Source organism: Oxyura jamaicensis, chromosome 5 (genome assembly GCF_011077185.1).
Source record: "Oxyura jamaicensis isolate SHBP4307 breed ruddy duck chromosome 5, BPBGC_Ojam_1.0, whole genome shotgun sequence".
Classification (NCBI taxonomy): domain Eukaryota; kingdom Metazoa; phylum Chordata; class Aves; order Anseriformes; family Anatidae; genus Oxyura; species Oxyura jamaicensis.
Genome location: NC_048897.1, coordinates 48,823,232 through 48,846,869, shown reverse-complemented (window position 1 = coordinate 48,846,869; position 23,638 = coordinate 48,823,232). Strand labels below are relative to the sequence as shown.

Genomic DNA, 23,638 nt, shown 5'->3' with positions numbered 1-23,638 from the left:
GAAATTGCCAGGAAAGTTAATGCTTTAACATGTCATATATGTTTTGTGGCATCGTAGAGGAAATATTCATGGAGGGTAAGATACATATTTTGAAAAATAACATATTTTTTTGCTATAGTATTTTATTCAGTCATCAGCAAAATAACTCCACTGGCACTGAGTGTTTTCATGATTATTTGTCTTAGGCTAAATAAAATCCTTGATATTTTGGGTCCCTACCATACAATGTATTTTTTGTTGTTGTTGTTCGGGGCCTTATTATCCTGTTGTTTCTTCATTGTGCAATAGTTGGCTAACATACAGTATCATCAAAAAGCTTCAACTGCAAAAGTGCATTTGGGAACTGGCATTCTTATGTTGTAGAGTCCTTGGTTTTGGAGGAGAAGCTGAGGTTTTTTGAAGTGTATTAAGGATGATTTTTTTCTGTTGCATAATGAGGAAACGTCACATCCTGCATCTAATAAATTGCTGTTGAGAGCAGTAGGAAATGTGCATGCAGAAACAGCACAGAATAAGTAGGTGGAATTAAATTATGGATTAACTGACTAGTCAGTTTCTTTCAGTTCCAATACTAAGGGGTTTTGTTATTATTATTATTATTATTTTTTGCAGATTACTGTTTTAAATCTGGATGGCCAACATCTCTTCAAAATTTCGAACCTGGAAAAATTGGAGCACTTAAGATGGGCATCATTTAGCAACAACAATCTCACACAAATAGAAGGACTAGACAATTGTCTTAACCTTGAAGAACTCACTTTAGATGAAAACTGTATTTCAACACTGGATGGTACTATATTTACCATGGTAGTGGTAATTCAGGCTGTTAAGCCAGGTCTCAGTAGAAATGTTTCTTTATAGCATAATATTATAGAGGCTAAGATTTATTTGCTGGCAAATGTGTGATTTTTTTCAAATATTGAAAAATCTGATCATTAGTTTCTGAGTGTATCTTTAACAGAACTGAAGTAATGGTGGGAGGCAGAGCAGTTATGTTGCAGCAAAAAAAATATTATTCTAATAGCATATTTTAATGGCATATTTGATCTAATGATTAATAATCTGGTTACCATTGGACCTACTAGCATAACCTTTGTCACTTATAGTGTGTTTTACCATCTGTATCAGACATCTTTTTCTATTACAGCTCACTTTATACTAAGTGCATTTTGTTTATTTTTTGAGGAATTTCAAAGCTCACCAAACTTACAAGACTTAGTGTAAATAATAACCATCTTACCAGCCTCAAAAGACATGTGTTTGAAAATCTGTGTCATCTTCATTACATTTCCGTTGAGAACAACAGGATCACATCTTTTGTTGGTTTAAAGAAAACCTACTCCCTAATAGAACTATACATAAGCAATAACTGTGTTTCTACCAACCAAGAGATGTATCATTTAAAGGTAAATATAGATTTACTGTTTCAGAGATGATTTATTCATTGATTTATTTATTTTAGCACATTAGAAATACAGTCTTCTGCCACTTGGAACTGGGAAGGTTATACTTCAGAACATAGCTGGAGGTTTTGCCTGTGGGTGCTGCATTCATCTATCTTTACAGCTGAATCTGATGTTATAAAAAACCCCCTCTAACCTCTTTTGATCGATTATACTTACTCCTGAGAAGGAGGTACTAAACCTTCTGGCTGGATTGGGCTCAAAATTTTCTGCAGTTAAACATCTGCATAGGCTTTAAGGCTTAAAAACCATGGAATAATTCTACAACTCATGTCAGATAACAAAACCACACCTGCACCAGTTCCAGTTCTTTTCAACTAACATATGTATGACAAACTTTGTTGGCTGGATTCAGACACTTAACTAATGGGAGACTGAAGCCCTGATTCTTATTTGTGTTCAGACTCTCTTAAAACTTTGTGAAAGCACAAAGACTTTTTTAGGGAATAGATTTCTCTTACTTTAAGGGCTTAATTTGTGGCTTAAGTGATGCCAAGTGCTTTTAATCTAAATGAAAATATCTGGGTTCTGTTCAGTAGTTTCTTGGTGTTGATTCAAGCATATGACAGCTGAAGAAATAGCTAAAAATGGGGGGGGCAGAATTAATAGCTGAAAAAATAGCCTGAAAGCATGTGTATATGGATATTTTAAAGTGATACTGATAAAAGTGTGTTTTTTCTTTTCTCAGGGTTTGACTAATCTGGTAATTTTGGACATGAGTGGAAATACAATAGTCTGGAAACAAGATAACTACCGACTATTTGTCTTATTCCATCTTCCCTCTCTAAAAGCTTTAGATGGTATCAGAGTAGTAAGTTATTCCATATGTCATTATTACTACAATTTTTATTAAAATTGTTCTTCTATAAATCAAGACCCAAATAATCAGATTTATTAATATCATGTGTGTAATCCTTTAATGTGCTTAATAACGCTCCATTTTCTTTCTGTCTCTTTTTAAATCATTTTGGAGTAGAAATTGCTTCCGCCCTCCCCCCTCTTTTTTGTTTTTGTAAAAGTTCCAACCACAATAGTGTCCTGGCACATTGCTAGAGTTCTGGGGACTTGAAGCCTAACTGTGGAGCATCAGCATCTCTAACACTTATGACATCAGTATATATTATTTACAAATCTTCTTTATGGACTAACTGAGAGAACACAGACTGTATCTGTTGCACAAGGGAAAATGTTAGTCAGGTCATGAAGACTAAATAACACTTTTTAAGTTACTTTGATTTTAAACACTTAAATCATTGATTACCCTGTGTGCTAAAATGTTTCTTGCCTATATTTCTATAATAGTTCTAGATCTGCCTTAATATAGCAGAAATCATTTGAAATACATTTAACAGGAGCCAACAGAAGGAGAAAGTGCGAGAGATTTGTTTGGAGGCAAACTCACCTCTGATATGATTGCAGACAGACTGGGTCATTCAGACTTCACAGAAATGCAAGAATTAAATTGGGCAACCTCTAATATCAGGTACAGTTTTTTGTTGTTTTGTTTTGAGAAATGTTAAAAGTATCTGTTAAAAGTATCATCTGATACGGTGGTTAGAATGTGAAAATCTGACATCAGGAATTATATTTAGCAAATGTGCCTGATAATTCCGTACTGTTTGTAGGTGGAATTATCTTGACTGATCCATAAAATGAGAGCAGTTTTTTAATCGCAAACGGTTACTGTTCAGAGTTTTATTGAAGAAATACTATTTCTCTAAATGCTTCTACTTTTCATTTAGGAAGTGGTACTGCTTGTATGCAGTACAGAAAATGTCTAGGAGAGGTAGAATACTGACTCTAGACAGAGAATAATATCAAGAAGAGAAATTTTCTTTGATCAAAACCCATCTGCTCTGATTCCTTTCAGGTCAAAGTGAGAACAGATGCGTATGCATGTGCAGTGCTGCTTCTCCAGTCTTCTGATTTTTAAAAAAGCCGCCTTGTCCATTGTAGATATAAAAGCATTCAGAGCAAAAATGGGCTGTGATTGGTTGCAATAATTGCATTCTTAATTGACCATTAATATATGTTCATAGTGGGACGGTCACTGTTGTACGGCAAAGTATTTTACACAGCCCTAGTCACACTAAGTTGCAGCAATCATCCCTGATAATAATATTTAGGAAAGTATTTCTATGGGATGTGTCTACATATTTATTGTCTTAGAGATATACTTAGATATTCTTCTTTCCCAGCATCTTAAATCCATCAGTGAAAGTCCCTCACTTCACATAACACGAAGTCATTCATCATGGTACAGTCCACAGTCTTCATCCTTTGATGTTAAATAGCCTAGAAGACTTTCAACAACAGTGGAACCATGATGTCAGGAATATCAGTGTCAACATTCTGGTGGAACTGAGAAGGATCTTGACCAAGAATTTTGCTCATAATGAGATTGCATGTCCTTTATATTTGACTCTTGGTTTCAGCAGACTATTTTAAGATGTCAGGACAGATACAAATATTTAAACACTCTTGTCAAAATTATTTTCAAGGACATTAATTCCGTCGAGGTTTTCTGTAAAAGGTTGCAGAGCAATTCTATCACATCGACTGTGTGCCTCTTAAGGTATTAAAATTGCCAGCCTTGATTTCTCTTGAAGAGATTTATCAAAAGCTCAATTATGAATTCCCTAAACTCACTTGAAGAATGTCTCTCTGACCAGTAGAGTATCCTGCTTCTACTATTAACTAGCAACAAGCAACATGAAAGCAGGCTTTGACTCAGCTGAGGTGCACAGTTAGAATCTGGGTGGTGTTTTGGCAAGCCTCATGCTAAATGGAGAACGGAATACTCCATCTGAGCAATGGCAGTTCCAGCACTACCAGAAAGCAGTGAAAATAGCCTAAGAGGTATGGAGCAGGTATTCTAACAATGAGCTGTACAAGCAAACAGAGCAGATTGTTGCAAGTCCTTGCCTTTGATGTCAGCATCAAGCCAATTTTTTATTAGTGGAAAAAGAACTAAATTTTTTGTGAGGTTTTCATTAGGGTGCATCTTTCATAGAAGTGTGTTGCATTTCTTAACAAAGTCAGTGTGTTAGAGATCTTATGCCATGTATGTTGCTTATATCTTATTTTTCTATGTTATGTGTATTCTAAATTTCTGATTATATTCTTTCCTTGATTCAGAGCGGTAGAGCTGGTGCCAGCAGATCAGTTTAGAAACGTCTACAGTGTAAATTTACAGAACAATAATCTCACATCTTTCAGTGGTTTAATCTTCCTTCCTAATGTCAAGGTGAGGTCATGACAGTCTTTTCTATTTTTACTAATAATATTAATAATAAACTGATTTCCTTTGATTGAAAATGTATCTTTAATCGCTAATATGCTGTTAGTGTTTTTGTAACAACAGTAGTCAATCAGCAGGAAGTTGATTGCAACCACTACTGCAATTTTACAATATAGTTGCAGTAAACTGATCCAAAAAATCAATGAACTGCACTAGACTTCTTTAAACACTGTAGGTTGACCAATCATCTTTCTAAAAAACCAATCTAATTTCTGGATCAGAAAAATGTAATTGGCAGTTTTGCTAATGAGTTAGCAGAGGAGCATTCATTTGATCTACTGTGTTTCCTTTGTAAGGTATTATGTCTGAACTACAATCAGATTGAATCGATACTGCCTGGACAGAAGCCTACAAATCAGGTAACAAATAGGCAGCACCTGTACCGAAGGGTGGCCTCTAGTGGGTATGGACAGCAAGAACTTGCCAAAGGAAGAAGGTACCACCAGCTTTTAAAATATGATTGTATCTCTCTTTTACTCCATTGAGGAGGAAAGAGGTCTCTTCAGAGTCAGTAGCTTCAGATCTCCTACTGGTTTTGTTTGTTTTGTTTTGTTTGTTTTATTCATTCTGCATATGTATGTTGTGTTTGGTATCATTTAGTTGTTTTTGCTTTCCTAAATTTCCACAACTTGTTAGGCTAGTTCTTCATCAAAATAACAATACCAGGCTTTTGCTCACCATTCTTTGGATCTTGCTACATAGATATTTAGACATATGTTGCAGTTTATTCACCTTCCTACAAAAAAAAAAAAATAATTTTAAGTAAGGGAACCATCTACCTTTCTCTGGCAGCTCGTTTGATCAGGGATAGTGTGGACATGTATGTCTGATCAGATTGATCATTGATGTTCTGTGTTTGTGTTCTTTAGATAAAATTTTATAACATTAAACTATAAAATTGTATCAGTATAAGAAGTACATTGAGGTAGTATTTCAGTCACTGGAGCCTGATCTGTGAAAATACAGCTACCTCGTGCTGTCTAGTATTCCGATAGCAGTCACAACTACTTATTAAAATCAATGAGTTCAGCCAGTTCGGGCTACAGTACTTTTGTGACTCAAAGGAAGGCTTTTGTATATTCAGCCAACATTCTTCTGCAGTGTTGTCTAGCCATTTATTCTGCCATTAACACTCCTTTCCTTCACTCATTTTGTAAGTGAGGTTCTTTTATTCATCTTCTGAAGGAGAAGGTCACATTTATTTCTTCATCCTTTTGTTATCAACATTAGGTCAGCTTCTGTCCTGAAGAGCATTTTCAGATTACTTTTCAGTTTGCATTTCTCGTCTGCACACTCCTTCAGGATTAAAATTTCTGGAACCTGTCAGGATTCATTTACTTTTTTCTGCATGGATAAGGCAAGATCCATAATCAAATTCAGTTTTATCGTATCAGACAAGTCTTGTAAAGTCACTATGCAGAGTTTCATATACAGATTAGTCAAGTTTTATGGAAGTAACAGAGCATCAGAGAATCCTGCAAAACCTAGCTGTTGTGTGTATGCTTCTCAAGAGCTCACCCAGCTCTTCTTGTCTCTATTCTTTGCACGTGCACAACATCTGTGGTGTAGGAAAACATGAATTATTTTCAGATTTTCTGGGAAAAAGGGACATCAGTAGAAGCACGCGGATATAGGGTATTTGGGCTTCCCTCATAATGTGCTCATTTTGCACATCTGCGTCCTCGTGAGAGATGAACATTCTTTTCATAGACTGGGGACTCAAAAACAGCTAGCAATAATAGTTCAATAACTGTAGGAATACCCTTCTTGTCAACAGAAGGGTTTCTGATTTTTTTTGGTTGGTTGGTTTTGTTTACTTGTTTATACCAATACCTTCTAGCTTTCCCCCCTTTTCCTTTTTAAATTTTGATAACTTTAGCTTTTGTACAGGCTGCTGAAGCTTGGTTCATAACTTAGTGCAAGTCAATTTAAATAGTCTGTGATGTTTCTCAGCCAACTTTCTCAAATGTGACTTACTCAGAGTCACTGACTTAACCATGTTAGACGTAGCAGCTTTTCTGTATATGGGTGTAATTCTTACGAAACCTGTTTTAGTGATCAGTGAAAGTGGCCATCCTTTTATGCTTTTTGTAATTGTTTTTTTCTTTGGGAAATGCTGAAGTTATTTTGTTCAAGGAAAATTGTGGTGTTAACACTCTTGTTTACTTTATTGGTTTAGGGATGCAGAATTTGGAGAAAACCTGCCTCCACTAATGCAGAGTTTGGAAGTTCTTCATCTGGGTCATAATGGAATTACTGACATGGCCCAGCTACAGCTTAGCAGGCTAAAAAACTTGAAGTTTCTATTTTTGCAGGGTAGGTGATTATATCTTTTTCTGTACATTCATTCAAGCATATGACAGTCTTCACTCTGTGTCTTGGATTTGTGGGAAACAGTCTTCTCTGGTCATGACCCCAGTAAGAATGATGCTCTAGCTTTAATTCTCGCCCTGGTTCCAAGATCCTTTAGCTATTGAACAGTGAAATTCTTCCACAGTGCACCAGTGTGTCACGCTTGTCTTTTACATGTTTGTGTGGTTACAGCCAGCAAGAAGTTCCACCCTAAGAAATTTCCTCCTTGCTATAAGCAATAGTGAAGATAATGATTCACATCTCAACATGCCCAGATTTGCATGAGGAAGTTGTTTTGCTTTAAATAGATGTGGCCCATAGACAGAAGAAATCAAATACACTGTTTTCTAGTGTCACTGAAGTGGTCCAAAATAAAAAATAAGTAGTGCAGAAAGTTTGAGCTGCTTTTGCTTATGGTGATTTTTTGCTAGAAAGGAATCCAAATCCACCAGAGACAGCTCCATGCATTTACTCTTGGTATATTAGGAAATTACATCAGCCAAATTAAAGGACTTGAAGGTCTCCAGTTTCTGCAGGAGTTGGTGCTGGACCATAACCGCATTAAAATAATTTCACGAGACTCCTTTGCTGGACAGAGTGGTCTTTTGGCTCTTCATCTAGAACAAAACCAAATACGAGAACTGAATTGTTTACAACCCTTGGTAAAATTACAGAAACTCTTTCTGGACTTCAACAGAATTCAGGTACAGTTTATTTTTGTTAATGCTGTAGATTCAGTGGACTAAATATTGTGGACTGTTTTCAGACAAAATTCCCATTTTCTTCTGTGGATTTGCCTCAGCAAAATTACCTGTGTTTTCCCCAAAATATATACACCAGTTGCAAGATTCCTGATAATTCTTGATGTGTGTTGCTGTTTTTTGTTGTTTATTTTATTTTTTTGTTTGTTTTTTAACTTTTGGGCAGGAGTTATCTGAACTAGAAAAACTTCAGGTTATTCCCAGTCTCAAGGTGCTCTCAGTACGTGGAAATCCAGTGAGTATGTTAGTTTGCATTGTTACATAAACCAGGTGTGTATTTCACTTCATACACAGAGCATTTAACCTTTATAATAATTGAGGCTATTAAGAATTTCTCCATAAGCAACTCATTCTGCTGTTACTGTTTTAAGGTTGAAAGCTTCATAGCATGCATGATGATCACATTGCCTCGCTGTGCCTGTCTCAGTGCCCTCCTGTAATCAGAAGGCACTTATTCTTCAGCATAATGTTCTTCATAGTGCTGCAAGATAAATGTAAAATGCATGTGATTGCATGAGTGTATTGCAGTGATGGGCTGTCCTTTCAATATTCCAGTACAGGCCAGATCTGTGAAGAAAGATCAAAGAACGTTAAAGGATCTCTGAAATACTTGATTTTATTTTTAAAATGGCTCAGTAGAAATCTTCTTTGTTGTTTTGCACAGCACTCCTTGAAAAAGTTCTGAAGGGAAGTTTGAGGTTTCTTTCTTTCCAGATATGCTCCTATTTTTCAGTGTAGAATTTGTTGGCTTACTGTTCTTCTCTCTGGAAGCAAACTACTAGAACATGGTAAAGAAGACTCTAGCCTTTCCGATTTTATGAATACAGACTATGGGACAGAAGACAGATGATACTTTCACACGGTAGAAAAGGCTTTATTTCTGAAGTGCAACTCAGTGGGGGCAAATATATAAAGTTTGTAGGATCTCAGCTTTGTGTATTGAAGTATCTTAGCACTGCTGAAGTTTAAAGTAGCATCAAACAATATATATATATATATCTTATTGTTAGTTTGAGAACAAATATGGCTTTCTAAATTTCAGTTAAAAATAGACCTCATAGGGCTTGTTTTCATAAATGGACCTTTGAAGGTTGGCCTGAAAGCCCAAGTTTTAAATGCTTCTTAAGTGTTTTTTACTATAATTCTGCAGTTTATGGTCTAGAGCAACAGCTAGAAGCACATGGAAGAGAGAAGATAGGCATGTTGGATAGGCATGGTGCAGTCATGGACTCTATTTTCAGTGATTGACTCAAAAGAATATTTTCACATTTAGGATATTTTTTCAAACCAACTTTCAAAGGCTTATACAGAATGGTAAATGAACTGATTTCTGAAATAGATGATGAAATGGCAGGAGCATGTCAAGCAAACTGAATGTCACACAGTAATGGCCAGAATAGCGATTCCTCTTGGGAAATTGCTCTTCCAGAGTTTACTTCTTTAAAATCGCAGGTCTAGACTTCCCCTTCAAGGGAATGAAGATGGTAGTCTCAACTCTTCCCTATACAATGTGGCATTAAGGAGAAGTACAACTCAAGTGTATTAGTAAGTGTCATTATCTGCCACCATGTCCCACACTTCAGGAGTTATATAATCTTACCTTTTCAATAACATTTTAAATTAAAATAGAAAAATATTGCTAGCACTTTCTGTCTCCAGCACAGCCTGCATCTCAACACTTGGCCTTCTGTAAGGCCAAGTTTCATGGTCACTTCTTTACAGGGAGCACAGCACATTTGAATTCTCATATGTGCTGAGAGCCAAGAGAAGCTGCTGGGGTCCAGGCTAATGCAATGACAAAGATATAAATATTCCCACAGCGTGCCACTTTGTCAGTACAGTCATTCGTGGGCACTTAAAGTTGAAAACCATTGCTCAAGATGTATAGTCATTTATACCCAGTTTGGATTCCATTTCTAGGAGAGAAGAATTGGTATAAGGTTTAGTTCAGACATTTAGTAGTGTGGCTGAGATACTATCATCTTATTGGACAAGGACCCAGTTTGGGGGTTAATTTATATTTTCTTTATACAGGTTTCTCTCAAGAAGAACTATCGTTCACTGCTTGTGATTCGACTGCCAGCACTACAAGTGCTAGATGGAACAGCAGTAGACGCAGAAGAGAGGTTGAAAGCTGACTATCAGCGCCTAGAACAAGTACAGCAAATATTACTTGAACTCCAAAGACAATATTCATGTCAACTATAATGGGTGCCTAATGTGGTTATCGTAACATTAAAATAGATTTATTTTTACATTTCTTCAGAGAACCTATCTCAGGCTTTGTAAAGTCAGGAAAAAGAAAAAACAGGCAACTTTTGGATGGTCTAGACTGCAGGTGGAATGAGGTCATGGGGAGAAATTCATTTTGTCATTGCAGGCTTGGTGAACTTTATACAAAGGTTAAGCAGAAGCAATGCCAATGTCATTCAGATATGTCTATGGTAAACAAGAACGTACATATTCATAAGTATTCATGTTTTCATAGGGTATCTGCATTTGATGCATTTTTGTACGTTTCACTGAAAGCCAGTTCTCTTAACCATAATGTTATTACCTAATGCAGTATCAGCAATGCTGCATGAAGGTTTTAAACTACAATTTCAAGATGCAGTAGTCACTTAAAACTTCTCTATTTTTTCTTGGTAAATAAGATTCTTACCACAGTTTATTCCAATTTTTCTTCTTGGTGATAGTTGAGAATAGTTAGGAATGTAAGTATATTTTGATAATGCAATATCATATCTAGTCTTGAAAGAGTTTATCTTGTACCATCTGCATCCATTGGAAATACTTTGGCACAGGTATTATTCTTCATTTATTCTTTTGCCTATAAGCCTGTTGTTTTGTGTTAGCTCTCCCTGTCCCTCCTCATGGAAATGCATGTACTCTACCTTTGTATTTCAGTCCTGCATATCACCGTGCTTGCTGACAGTGAGGTCATCTCCTAATGTCTTGAAATGCAATTGTATACCTTGAGCTGACTAGTGTTACCAGTAATTAACAGCCTTTTTCATTGCCATATTTGTGTTGTTGAGAAGGGGCTCCCTGGACAAGCTACCTTGTTATTCTCCTGCAGCCCCTGCCCTGAAATTCTCATTGACCATGGAACCAGAAGAAAGCTTGACAACAGTTGTGCATCTGCTTTGACCATTGTCTGTCACACTGACCAAATTTATTGCTCATTATTTTCTTGTGCTCATCCATCCGTCAGTCTGTCTGCATTCATTTGGGTGTGCCTTCTCTCATTTTACAATATAAACTCACTGGAACAGACATTTTTTGAAGGATTCACTATTAGGTTTTCTAAATACAATAATAACTATAACAACAGCAGAGAGTCAGAGAGAAGGCTAGCTCAGCACATGTCTCCTACAAACAGAAGGTTCATTGTCTCTGTGGTTCTCTTTATCACTAGGACTCCACTCACTGAAAGACTTTGTTGTCACCACAGCAGACCTGTGTTTTCTATATCACAGCATGAAACTTCTCTAGAGATTTGTTTGATGAACAGAATTATTTCCTTGCAGCTCAAAAGACTGCAGTATTCATTTTAACCATCATTTTCCACACAAGAATCAGTTGAAATTAATGGCGAGATCCAGAGTCTGTTCCCACTCTGCACAAGGCAGTTCTCTTTTCATTTCTTTCATATTTATGGAGCGCAGAAACAGTTTTTACATGTTTGAAACACAAGTACTAAGGATGATGAGAAGCTTCAGTAAGATTGGCTTTATTCTCATCACCCTGGCCACCTTTTCCTCAAACCTCTTTGCATGGTTCTTTATAGATGAGAAGCTCTGCCAAGTAGACACCTACACCACAAAGCTATTCTACTCTAATTATCTCCTTCAGATTTCTTTTATTGCCACAGCACTCTCAGCATACCCAGCTAAACTGTTGCTGAGTTAAAAATACTAAATAGTGCACTGCATGTAACCCTTTGCTGTTGTCTTATGCTTCCCAATCTATGGGTTATTCCCATATTGGTCCTTATAAGTTCTTTTCATAAATTTCTTGGTCTAAGTATGTCATCGTATAAATAAAGTCTTTTAGCATTATAGTACCTTCCTAGGTAGTGGAATAAATGCTATTACTGGGTACTGATATTAGTGGTATCTTTATTGTTTTGCCAGATCTGTCTTAATAGTAGGTCACAGATGAAACAACATAGGTTTTAGGTTAAAATCCATGTACATGGTTCTGTTTCAGAACTTGATCTGTCAAGAGCGCGTTACCACAGTTACATTAATTTCTCTGGAGACTCAGGACCTTAGTAACTCAGTGTCCTAGTGAAATACATTTTCCTACTTGAAGCCACAATGCTTGTATACAAGAGTTCAAAGCACTTTTAGATTGAGTAATTTCACGTGTAAATGCTGTATTTCAAAACTGACCTGTGCTTTCATTCATTGGACATCACTTAAATAAAAACATGGCAGAACAAGTAAAGTAATAGAAGCATGTTAAGACTATATCTTTAGAGAAATCTCTGTTTTATATTCAGGTTCAGTGAAGATGTTATACCTCATTAGCTACAACAGAACTGAGCCATTTTCTCATTAGATCGTTCAAGTGGAACAACACAAAAGATTTTTCAAGTTTGTCAGTTGCATTTTAGTTGTGCTTTTTAAAGTGCTTGTTAGAAAGCAAGAATTGAAACCGTATGGTGTTGTTTAAGCTTAAAAAGTGCTTTTGATCTTAAGCTTCAAAAGAGATTTTCCCAGCAGAGAGTAGGCTAGCACTTTATTCAGTACTATTTTAGGTGGACACCAGAACACTCTGTACATAATATTATTTTCTCTTTTCATGCTATTGATTAAATCTCCTTTTAAAGTTTTCACTGCTGAATTGCAGATGATTTACAGGAGGCAATCAATTACTGTTGTCATTGTACTGTGTACACAGTCTTATCAAAATTAACAAATTTAATGCACGGGCTGGCACAGAGCTCTAAATCAGTTGCTACAAAAAGTGGTAGCCTCAAAGTGAGATTTATGAACTACTAAGTATTTCTAAATATTATAAAGAACCTTCCAAAGATGAATTTTTATCAGCCCCCTGTCAGCCATCTGCTATAGTTGGCTTAAATTTGAAAATGTATTGTTTTCCATCTTTCTCAGTAAAAACAGCTTCAGTGCATTAAAGGTTTGTTCTTTAGGGCTTACAATTTTCTGTCAAGCATTCTGGTTTCATAGCTACTGATTCTTTTTGAGGTATACAACTTGCATTGCTTCTGTGTTTGCCTGAAAGCTTATCTAGAAAGTGCAATAGTGAAACCTCAAGCTCACAACAGTAATTTGTAATTTGAAGAACTGATCCTATAGTTCTTTAAGTTGATCACTACTGTTTATACTACTGTAAAGCAAATGAACAAAAAAGACATTTCTATCATAAAGACCAAGACACTTCATCTTTTTCTTTTCTTTTCTATTTTTTTTTTTCCCCTTATGGAGGATTTCCAAGCTGCAAATTCCCCAAAGGACTCTGGATTTCCTGCACTACCAGCAAATTTTACAAGACAAACTCCTCTCAGAATATCAAATGTGAATCTGAATGAAAACATTAACCGTTTCTTTGACCGTGATTTTACATTTGGTCGTGAACTTGAAGAGCCTCTACTGAATAAGTCAAATAAAAGTAAGCATAAGCAAATATCATTACTTGTTTCCCTTTCCACAATACTTAATGTTATTATACTGTCATACTGTATATTCTATGGCCCGTATAGAACAGTTTTGACAAGTACATTTTTATCTTTCCTACAACTCGTGCAGGTCTAAGTTTCTTAAGTTCCTGCAATCCGAAAGTTTCTTACAGCCTTCCCAAAGCTGGAAAACGCTTGTGTTTTCTGAAAGAATATACATCTTTGTCAGGAGTTCTTCATATTGGGATGGATCTTCAAATTCAGTCTGAATCACTGTTAGATGAATTATCCCTTCAGTGATTTCAAAAGCTTTGTTGCTGTTGTTTTTAATTTGTTAACCAGTTTCAGTCTGTAAACTAGAGTTTAACCAATGCTAGAAGCTGAAAGGAAATGATGTAACCTAATTGTTCTGGCTAGGAAAATTAAGAATGAAAAGAGGAATGAGTGCAATTCTTGATGACTGGTAGCAGGTTGTACAGGGAGAAAATTAATGTGCATGTTGTGTTACAGGTAAGTTTAGGAACCCAGGAATTACAACGTATAATCTTCAAAGCATGCATGTAGAAAGAGCTCTCAGGCAAGCCAAAGGAGCAGCAACTAATATAAACCGTTTGGTGCATCACAGTGCTATTTCTAAGACCAGCCAACTGAATCAGAGCAACAGAGAAAATAACGGCAGGTGAGGCTCCTACCAGCCCTATGCACAGCTTCTTTTTCTTTCCTTTGTTAAGGGGAGGTGTGGGGGGGGCAGAGCCAAAGCACCTCTTCCTCCTTCCTTTGCCTGATGTGGATTTCTACATCCACCAAAAAATGTTTCTCCTTCTTCTTAGAAAACTTTCAATGCATCTTGGAAGACATCCTAGAAAACAATTAAAATTTTTACTATTAGAACAATGACTATTAAACGGAGTCAGACATTTAACAAAGATAAGCTCATATCTCCTAAGTCCATGGTTAGTCCTGTTCTGTCACTAGCTCAAGAATTTGGGGGTTTTGTTTGTTTTGTGTTTTGTTTGTTTGTTTGTTTGTTTGTTTTTGTTTGTTTTTTTTTGTTGTTGTTGTTGTTGGTTGGTTGGTTGGTCCCCCCCCCCCCCCCTTTTTTTTTTTTGTTGCCTGAATTTTAGTTTTGTTTGGTAATTTTGTTTAGTAACAGAAGTAGTTTCCAAAGGATTATATATTTTTGTTGACCCATATCACCAAAGCTCTGGAGGTGAAACACTTTAAATAAACCTTATTTAACCAGGTAGTGTTGTACTGTCTCAGATGTTACAGACAGGAAAACAGGGGTGTCAGAGGAAGTGATGTTACTCACTAAGACTGATCTATACAATATAAAATTCCCCTTAATCTAAATTTAAGCTGGCCTCTTCACAGGGATTTATTCTACCTTTAGTGCATACTGCTTAGCATCCTTCTACAGGCACTTCTTTTTCACTTATAAAGTGGGTTTTTCTTCAGTTAAAGCAGCATGTATGACTGTTTCCCTGTATTGTAGATTGATCCTCACACATTTAAAAAATAAATAAATAAAAACAACCCTCACATGGAAGCCATGTAGTTTAAAATAAGGTAGATGAAATGCTATAGCAAGAGTCCTCTATTGGAAGTTGTGTTTTCATTTCTTCTCATTCCACATGTTCTTTGATCTCTTCCCATTTCTCTCAGCATGTTGTAACATTGCAGAACTATGCAAGGAGTGTAGGTGGTTCAAATTTAATCTTATTTTTTATAAATTCAACATGCTAAAATTAGAAGAACACAGCCAAGGCAGCCAGGTAGTTATAGTAAAGGTTTGCTTCTGATAAAGCAACACTAGTCATGTCATTCCTGATTAAGAAGAAATGATGTTTTAGGACAGATCAGGCCTTTTTCTCCTTTTCCCTCATGGCATCGCTTCAGGCAGAGTTAAAGCTATTCATGTATTTTAACAGCATTCTTCTTACATTGCTGTCATTAAGATTTCTTTGAAATATTATCTTCCCTGAGTTTCTTAATTTTATAATGAATAGCTAAAGGATATTTATAGCATCTCTTAGCATTTTCCATTTAAGTTACTGATGTTTGCTTTTTAATTTCTATTTTGATTTTTTTAAAATACTGATAAATTCTGCATACAACCCTAAATTAAAAATTAAACAGGAATGCTGTAATGCAATGTTTTTTCTTTATTTCTGTTGTACAGGATCTGTCTTTAGTCAGTATTTTTTGAACTTCAGGGAAGATTCACTGATACATCAAAGCAGAAAGACCAACAATGTTTTTTGCCTTTCTAACTATGAATATTTTCCAGGCTTCAGTGTGTTCAATTTTCAGTATTGTAGTTATATATTTCAGTAGAAGGAAAATTCCACCAAAAAGAGATTATCAGAACCAGATAATTTGGACTCCAGTGAAAACACCTGTTTTTTCAAGAGTGTTGGCTTTTATCCTTTCATGGCCCCAAACAGTAGGGAGTCACTCTATCAGCTGCTTGTAAATGAGAGCGATAATAAGATAATGCGTTATTATCTCATGGGTTCTTTCAGGTCACGTTGTGGGTCGTGTGCTCCCTAGCATTAGTCAGTGGTTTTTATGTTATCACAACTGGAACAGGGTTAAAAGCTTTCTCCGTATCCAGAGAAATCCACAACTTGGATCGGAATTAACAGATGCAGCAGGATGTTTATGAACCACTAGTGGCATATTTCTTTGCTTGTCGTTTTTAAATCACCTGTTTACATGGAGAAAGTGATAATTGACTTTCAGTGGGTTTAAAACTCTCAAGATATTTAGGCTCTGCAGGGCTAATACAGCAATATCTGGCTGTGGTTACAATTCTGATGCTAAAAGATTTCAGTATTTGATATTTTTGTGAATAATTTCTTCATAGCACACACACACACAAAAAATAAATAAATACTTATAAAGAGAGGTACTGAGGTACGTGGTAGAATCTTGGTTCTATATTAGTAGTAGATCTCAGAGTTACTTTAGGAAAGTCCTATGTTCTGTTCATCCATTAAGAGTGAATAATAAAGCTATAGTCATGGGAGCACATGACAGGACTATTATGTTAATGTACTATATATATTTTATTTTATTTTATTTTATTTTATTTTATTTTTTACAGGAAGCCAGCCAAAAACTTGTCCTAGCTAAATCAACCACAAGAGTCACTAGTAACTGTGAAAATGAGAGAGATTACAGGAAAAAGTCTTCCTCGGGATTACTACCCAGCCTTGAGTGGTGTTACAGAAGTGGCATTTTGTACTTTCATTTTAATGCTGTGATTGTGAATGCATAATGAATGATATGAAATGTCAATTAAGTAATGAAATTATTTAATTCAATGAAGCAACCATTTACACACATGTAGAATATCTGGATCCCTTGGCACTCAGAGATCCCTTTGTCTTGTTCTAACACACACCAGTATAAATCAGGAGTCAACCTTCTGAATTTAGTTGACAGGAAGTTTGAATTCAACATGATTTCTTCATATTTGTACTGGGAAAATGCATAGTCAGATCTCTCTATCTTTAGTATGTAGTGGTGTTTTCTTCCAAGAGCTTCATAATCTTAATTACTGTTCAATTTTTACTAAACTGGGAAAATATAATGGGTTACAGTACAGTGCACTTTTCTGAAAAGGTGAGGAACTAAAAAACAACAAAACAAAATCAGTGCGTACCAGATGAAGGTTTTGTGCTGGTAAATTTGCTGTGCAAAGTTTTGTTTTGCTGTTCAGAAGTATGGTTTTAGACAATTCCAAAAATTGGTAACAACACATGTGTTTACCTATAGAGCCTGTCTCATATATATTTATATCTGTGTGCATATTTGTGTGTGTGCGTGCACTGAGCTAAGGAAAAGCAATGGAATTACATCTGAGTGTAAATTACGGACTTTAATATTGCATCTTTTAGAAAACATGCATTTCACTTTTCAGATTATTTTTTAAAAATATAAGATTGCACTGGTTTACATGACAAAAGTATAGACATGTTATGTATCTGCTCATTGCTAATAAAATTGTAACTATTTTAAAAGTAATTGTTGGTAATTTACCGTATCACTCTGAAATTAAAGGACTTAGATGTTTAGAGTATTATCTTTAATATCAGAGCTTACTTGCAGTCTTGATCAATTTTTCATAGCATATTCACCTTTTGGGTTAAATTAAATGGCTACTGAAGATAGGTATTTATTTCTAAAATTTTCTATGCTAAATTCAGAAACAAACATCACATTTCTATTAGCTGTATGTTTTAATTTTTTTAACTAGAATATTATATCTTTTTGGTTTTTTGTTTCTCCTAGGTGAATTGAACGAGCTTTTTAGTGTTAATTATACTTACAAGTATATGGCAGGTAGTAAGCGTGAAGGTTGTTAGCAGACCACAGGCATTCGTGCGGTCAGATCCCCTTTCTGGCTGGTAAGTTTTCTTTGTCTCTCGTGCGGTCTGCAGGACAGCCACAAGGTGTCTTTGTTGTACTGTTGATTTTTTAGATCAGGGCTGCTATGCCTGCACTACCCAGGATAACAGAGCCTCTCTTTTTACTTCAGCTGGGTTAAGGCAGATTTGCACCAGAAGAAACCAAAGCTGATGGTCTCATTCTTGCGTTTTGCAAGGCAAGAAAAAGCCTCTTGTAGTGTTGCAGAGCTCAACAGGGGGTTGTGAGGGCAGCACAGCCATTGGGAAGGTTCTTGTTTTCTGATTAAGTTGGAGCCCTGACTTCTTGGGAAAAGGGCCTGAGTGTAACTGGTTTCATTTTAGTACAGTTTGAATCGAATTGCATCTAAAAGTCACTGCCAGCTAGCAGCCAGGTTTGTTCATTGCAGGAGAGCTAGAGGGACCTGAAGAAGGAAACTGTAGCGTTTTCAGGGAAAACATTTCATACCTAAAGGAGTTCATACCTTAAGTTGAGCCCGCGGGAGAGAGAAGCACATGTGCAGCTACTGGATGTAGACCAACAGCACGGAACAGAAGATGGCCCCTCACGAGTGAACCAGCTGTAAAGGTACCATGTTGAGGAAAATGAAGCATGCAGCATGTGGTGGTGCTTGTGGCCTTGTGTTACTGATCTCTGTACAAGCGCAGTCCTGGCTCCACATAGGTCACAACTGAATTTTAAGGCAAGATTTAACAAGACATTGGCCCTAAATGAGTGGTAAGGGAGGAGGAGAGGGATGAGAAAGAGCTCCTGTAGTTCTCTGCAGGGACTGCTCAGTGCAGCTTTTTGCTTGTGCTCTCCATGTAAATTTGAACCCTATAGAAAAACCCCTTGTATAATCCTGAATAGAAATATCCTTTGGCATGCTACCTCCATCAGAGAGCATTGCTCTGGCAGCCTGTAGCAGGTGAATAGCTTTCCTTTCTGTAGGCTGTAGAAGCACAACGTGGTGAACATAAAATTAGAAAAATGTGTGTACTCCCTCTAGCTTTACGTTTTAATTCTCTGAACTTACCTAACCTACATGAGTGCATTCTTTTTAATTTCAGTGTCTTTCGGCAATTTATAATTCCACCTTGGCCGACTGTCAGTGCTTTTTAAAGTGCAGTATTTTACAATGGAAGCCTAATTCTGGTTTGGGGGTTAACTGAACTCTGTTTAAACACACTTCCAGTATGTCCTAGTTTAGCAAAAAAAACCTTTGTGAGTAACAGTATTCTTAAAGATGGTTAAATGCAGAAGCACCATAAATATACAGGACACTTGTGTTACAAAGATTTTCGAAGAGATCCCTCCATGTCGGGGAGACTGTTACAACACTTGGCGAGGTAATAGCATGTGAGTTCCGGGAAATACAGGTTGAAGCAGTAAGAAGTTTGTTAACGTTTATTTGTTGTCTCCCCAAATTAAGTTGAAATATTTAATAACATTTTGTTTGCAAATCATACAAAGAGGAGGAGGAGTAAAAGGTGTCAAAGGGGATGCAGCAGGAAAGAGATAAAAGCCATGAGACTGCAGTCCTATATCTGTGCTTCTGTACCTGCAAACCATATCATCACTGCTTTTCTGGTGTAAAATTCAGGGTTGAGGTTCTCTAAATGATGTTGAAGCACACAGGATGACGGACACTCTCCTCACCACTGACCTGCTTGTTTATGCTCATGATGAGCTCCACCACAGCCTTGGTAGTGCTGAGGCATTAGCGGGGTATCACCATGCCCAGTGTTGCCTGCACAGACCCAGATTTAAGTGGTCAAAGAGCCCACAGACAGTTCAGCAGGAAGGCTATAATTAGGTTGCTGACAAGAAAAGGGATAAACCTTCAGTGTAAAATCCCAGACAAGGATTTAAAGGCTCTCAGTAGTGACATGCTCAGTTCTTTGGCTGGGTGCGCCCAGGATTGTCTGCATTTATTTACTTGTCAATCTCTTCTGTGGGAAGAATCACAGAAGAAAGCAAGCCTTCTTGGAGCATCTTTGCTGAATCTCATTCAGCAGGCTTACTTCCAGTGACAGGAATGACATTGCCTCTGCAACCACCGTTAGTGAATTTGGCCCAGTGAACTGTAGTGGTGCAGCAGCAGAGTAATTTTGACCCCGTACATGCATTGAAATCAATGGGATGGTTTTCCTGATAACTAAGGGCCACTCCTGCATCCTTTTTTCTTCTTACTCCTGTGTCTAAAGGTATAAATACCATTTGTGTTGGCTTGTTGCAAACATTCCTTGTAAAATAGAAAATGAAAGCTTAGAGCCTGAAGAGCGCAGGCAGATCTGCTACAGAGGCCTCGTGTCTGCAGCAGTCCCCTGGGCAGAGCTGTGAATGCAGGAGTCTTTGTCTATTGCCTTCTTATTTAATTTTGTATAAAGCTGATAGTCAGAAAAAGCAGACAAAACTTTGAATCTCCCCATCTGTGTATGTGTGCAGACATTTAAGAGGCAGTGGTACCGCACCATTTCAATAGCTTTTGTCTGTAAAGTGTCACACTTTTCATCTACCATTTAATTCTTCTAAATGGATGTTGCTCTTCTTCCCATTATGGACCTCCATCGCTTCTATGAAACATTATTTGCATAAAAGGAACTGAATAATTGATAGAGGATGTGAGCAAGAGCTAGCACACATCTTGGTAGGGGTTTGCTGGTAATCCCAGCGAGTCTAACACATAGCTCATAGCTTGTTTAATGGGATGGAAGCTGACAGAGTTTTCTTGTACCTCTGCTACAGAACTCATAGCTTCTGAATGACCTCCTTGTACTTAGCTACTTTTCTTGTTGATCTCGCTGCTCTTTTCCTCCATTAACAGGAGAATTCTTAAAGGGAATGATACAGTATGCTACAATTTGTGTCCACGTACACCATAAAATACTACTGTGTCTGAGGTCTGGTGGGCTTAGTCTATTGCTTTTATAAAACAAAAAGGAATGAAAATCTTAAATGGATTGTACTATTAAAGGCAAAGTCTGCAAACAGCTTCCATTTATAAGTTTGTTTGATCTTGAATTTAAGCATGAGTTTGATCTTGCAGTTAGTTATTGTTCCCCACATTAAGACTTTTTTGTTGGAGAAACTCTTACCAAAACTGTAACACTTACAGGATGCGGATTTTTTGCTACTGTTCTGTAACATAAGTTATATACTGAAAGGCTTTTGCATTTTAGACGTCTCCACTTCGTGAGATGCCTGTCAGAATGAATATATATATTTCTGAAAAGAGAAAAAGCCAGAGAAGCAATATATCCTATAAATAAAGCACGTTTGGCAGTTGTCTGAAAAATTATCTAAGATGAAACTAGACTTGAATAATTATTCTTTTAGAGATTTATACATTTCCAAAGTGTACATTTTTTAATGATAAGCAGCTGTAATAGGAGGGTCTGGAAACAGCTGGACGATCAGTATTTTGTTTGGTGAGAGAGCAGTCTCAGCTGCTCTGACGAGCAAGCTGCCATTTTCAGTGTAATCACTTTTGATTCTAAAGCACTTGCTTTGCTTTTAACTTTCTGCAAATCCTTCTTGATATTTCTCTTTTTAAAGTAAGATGCATTTCCATATGTCCATAAAAGTTTCCCTGACAATTCAGCATGCTGTTGGCAATGACTTGCCTTAATCCTGTTGGGTGATCTGTGAAATGAGGCTGCTTTGTTTATTAAGTGTACATGAGCATAATGTAAAACATGCTTAATGTCCTCAACCACTGCCCAGATGTTTTTGTGCTGAAAGGAGACTCAAAGTTGCACTGATTTAATTAACCTTTCATTCTCTCCCATTTGGAAAGCGATTTCTTAAGAACTCCTATTCCTGATAAACATGTTATTCCATAGTTTAAACGTTCTTCGTAGAAATAAATAGTTTTCAGTATTCTCTGAAGAGGAGTATTTGAGAATACGGAGAATTTAAAAAAAAAAAAAAAAGAAAAATGAAAAATAGGATGAAAATAACTGGTCAAGATATTTCTGTTCATTCTGAGATTTTCTCCCTTCAGAACTGTGCCTGATGTTTTGGGGGAAAAGGCTTTCTGTGACAAAACGCTGCTGCATAACATATTTTGTTAATGTGTCGATATTTTATTCCTCAAAATATTTTACATATGCTTTTTCTATTCTCATAAAATTAAGTAGCGAACAAATATATATCAGTAGCATTTTAAAATTTCAGTTCTTATTCTTTCCCATCAATTTGGCTGAAAACAGGTATTTGCAAACACTGGTAGCCTAATTTCTTATGGCCTTTCATTTTTTATGAAGTGTTTTCAAAAGACTTCAATCAACCTTAATGGTGCATTTTTAGTTAAGGAAACAGAATGGAGAGAAGTCAATTTAAGCTCCCCAATGAACAAGTGTGTACTGAAAAAAAAGGCATAAATGGGTTTAGAAAACAGAGCCAGTACAAGCAAAATGCAGCGAGCAGAGCGCTCAGGGAAGCCAAGATATAATGGAAAGAGTAAAATACTGCAGAGCTTTTTAAACTATATACAATTGGAACAATGGACTGGACCCAGACATCTATGTTAAACTGTTAGAAGATAGGTGAAAAGCAAGCTGCAATTCTGTAACCGGGGCTAGAGAATACTAGAATGGAAGGGCTTAAAGCTGAAGCAAATGAATGTAGGGTAGTTTAGCAGGATAGAAATCAAGTCAAAATTGGCATATTTCACTGTTTAATTTACCATGTGAAGAACCATCTCCTGGCTTTCTGTATTAAAGGACTATTAGTACCAGCCTCCTTAATGAAGCTCCCTTTATGCCACCTGTGAAATAATAATACCTTTTTTGCACACCTTTTTTTCTTTTTTTTTTTTTTCTTTTAAACCAAAATACCTTAAAAGCATTGAGTAATTAAGTAAGGTGGCTTCTGTGAGAATACATTATATATCTACAAAACATATACAAAAGAAATACACCTGGGAAACAATTCCACGGTGATTGTTTAATTGCCTCCCATGATTTAAACACGGCATTAATAATACATATAATATATTTTTCCAAAGCATCGCAACCCCACTGGTAAAAGGGTAAGTGCATAAATATTAAAAATCCAGACTAAAATAATTCAGTCTTGCTAAACCCGACGGATGCACACTCTCAGTTGTCTGGGCCCAATCGCCTCTTTGAAACAAACTACTTTACAGGGTACCAGCAATTATTATCACTTGTATCGTAGCCTATCAGTTATACTTTGCTTTTATGCGTGCTTACAGTTGAGTGCAGTTGTTTTTAATGCCTGCCTTACACTACGATTCAATCCATTTGGGTAGCTTAATGCAAAGATTTCGTAATGTACACAGGGATGAGTAGCACTAAGGCAACGAACATAGTCCTCATTATTCTTTTAAGGGGAATGTCAACAAGAAGAGGAATTAGAGAGGAAATCGTTGTAACTCCAAAAGAACATCTGACTAACGACTACAGATGACATGTTTTTTTCCCCTTTTTATCCTCTTCGCGATCCATAAAGGAGGATTTTTCCAAAACAATTAATTTGGTTGCCAAACCCTTCTTAATTCTAAGGAGATTTAAAACTCATCTACTTGGAATCTGTCTCATGGAGCTAGACCCACAACCGGATTACGAGCTATTCCATCATATGGCTGTTGTTAGCCCAGTTGCTGCTATGTGGTACGTAATTGGACTGCTAAAAAGAAAAAAAAAATGATGACATAAACCCCCCAGTCTTCTTT

General features: G+C 36.6%; 1 protein-coding gene across 2 annotated transcripts in view; it reads left to right on the top strand.

Annotated features, from left to right (window-relative positions):
• LRRC9 (leucine rich repeat containing 9) overlaps positions 1–17,461 on the top strand; it is a 46,781-nt gene extending 29,320 nt beyond the window's left edge. For both annotated transcript variants that reach the window (XM_035328874.1, XM_035328873.1), the window contains exons 22-34: positions 613–790; positions 1,186–1,406; positions 2,152–2,274; positions 2,816–2,946; positions 4,602–4,710; positions 5,061–5,200; positions 6,944–7,080; positions 7,603–7,820; positions 8,044–8,112; positions 9,912–10,034; positions 13,334–13,517; positions 14,035–14,203; positions 16,634–17,461. In XM_035328874.1, the coding sequence (XP_035184765.1) occupies positions 613–790; positions 1,186–1,406; positions 2,152–2,274; positions 2,816–2,946; positions 4,602–4,710; positions 5,061–5,200; positions 6,944–7,080; positions 7,603–7,820; positions 8,044–8,112; positions 9,912–10,034; positions 13,334–13,517; positions 14,035–14,203; positions 16,634–16,658 (1,827 nt within the window). In that variant the 3' untranslated portion in view covers positions 16,659–17,461. The remainder of the gene's footprint in view (positions 1–612; positions 791–1,185; positions 1,407–2,151; positions 2,275–2,815; positions 2,947–4,601; positions 4,711–5,060; positions 5,201–6,943; positions 7,081–7,602; positions 7,821–8,043; positions 8,113–9,911; positions 10,035–13,333; positions 13,518–14,034; positions 14,204–16,633) is intronic.
• Positions 17,462–23,638: the final 6,177 nt, after the last annotated feature.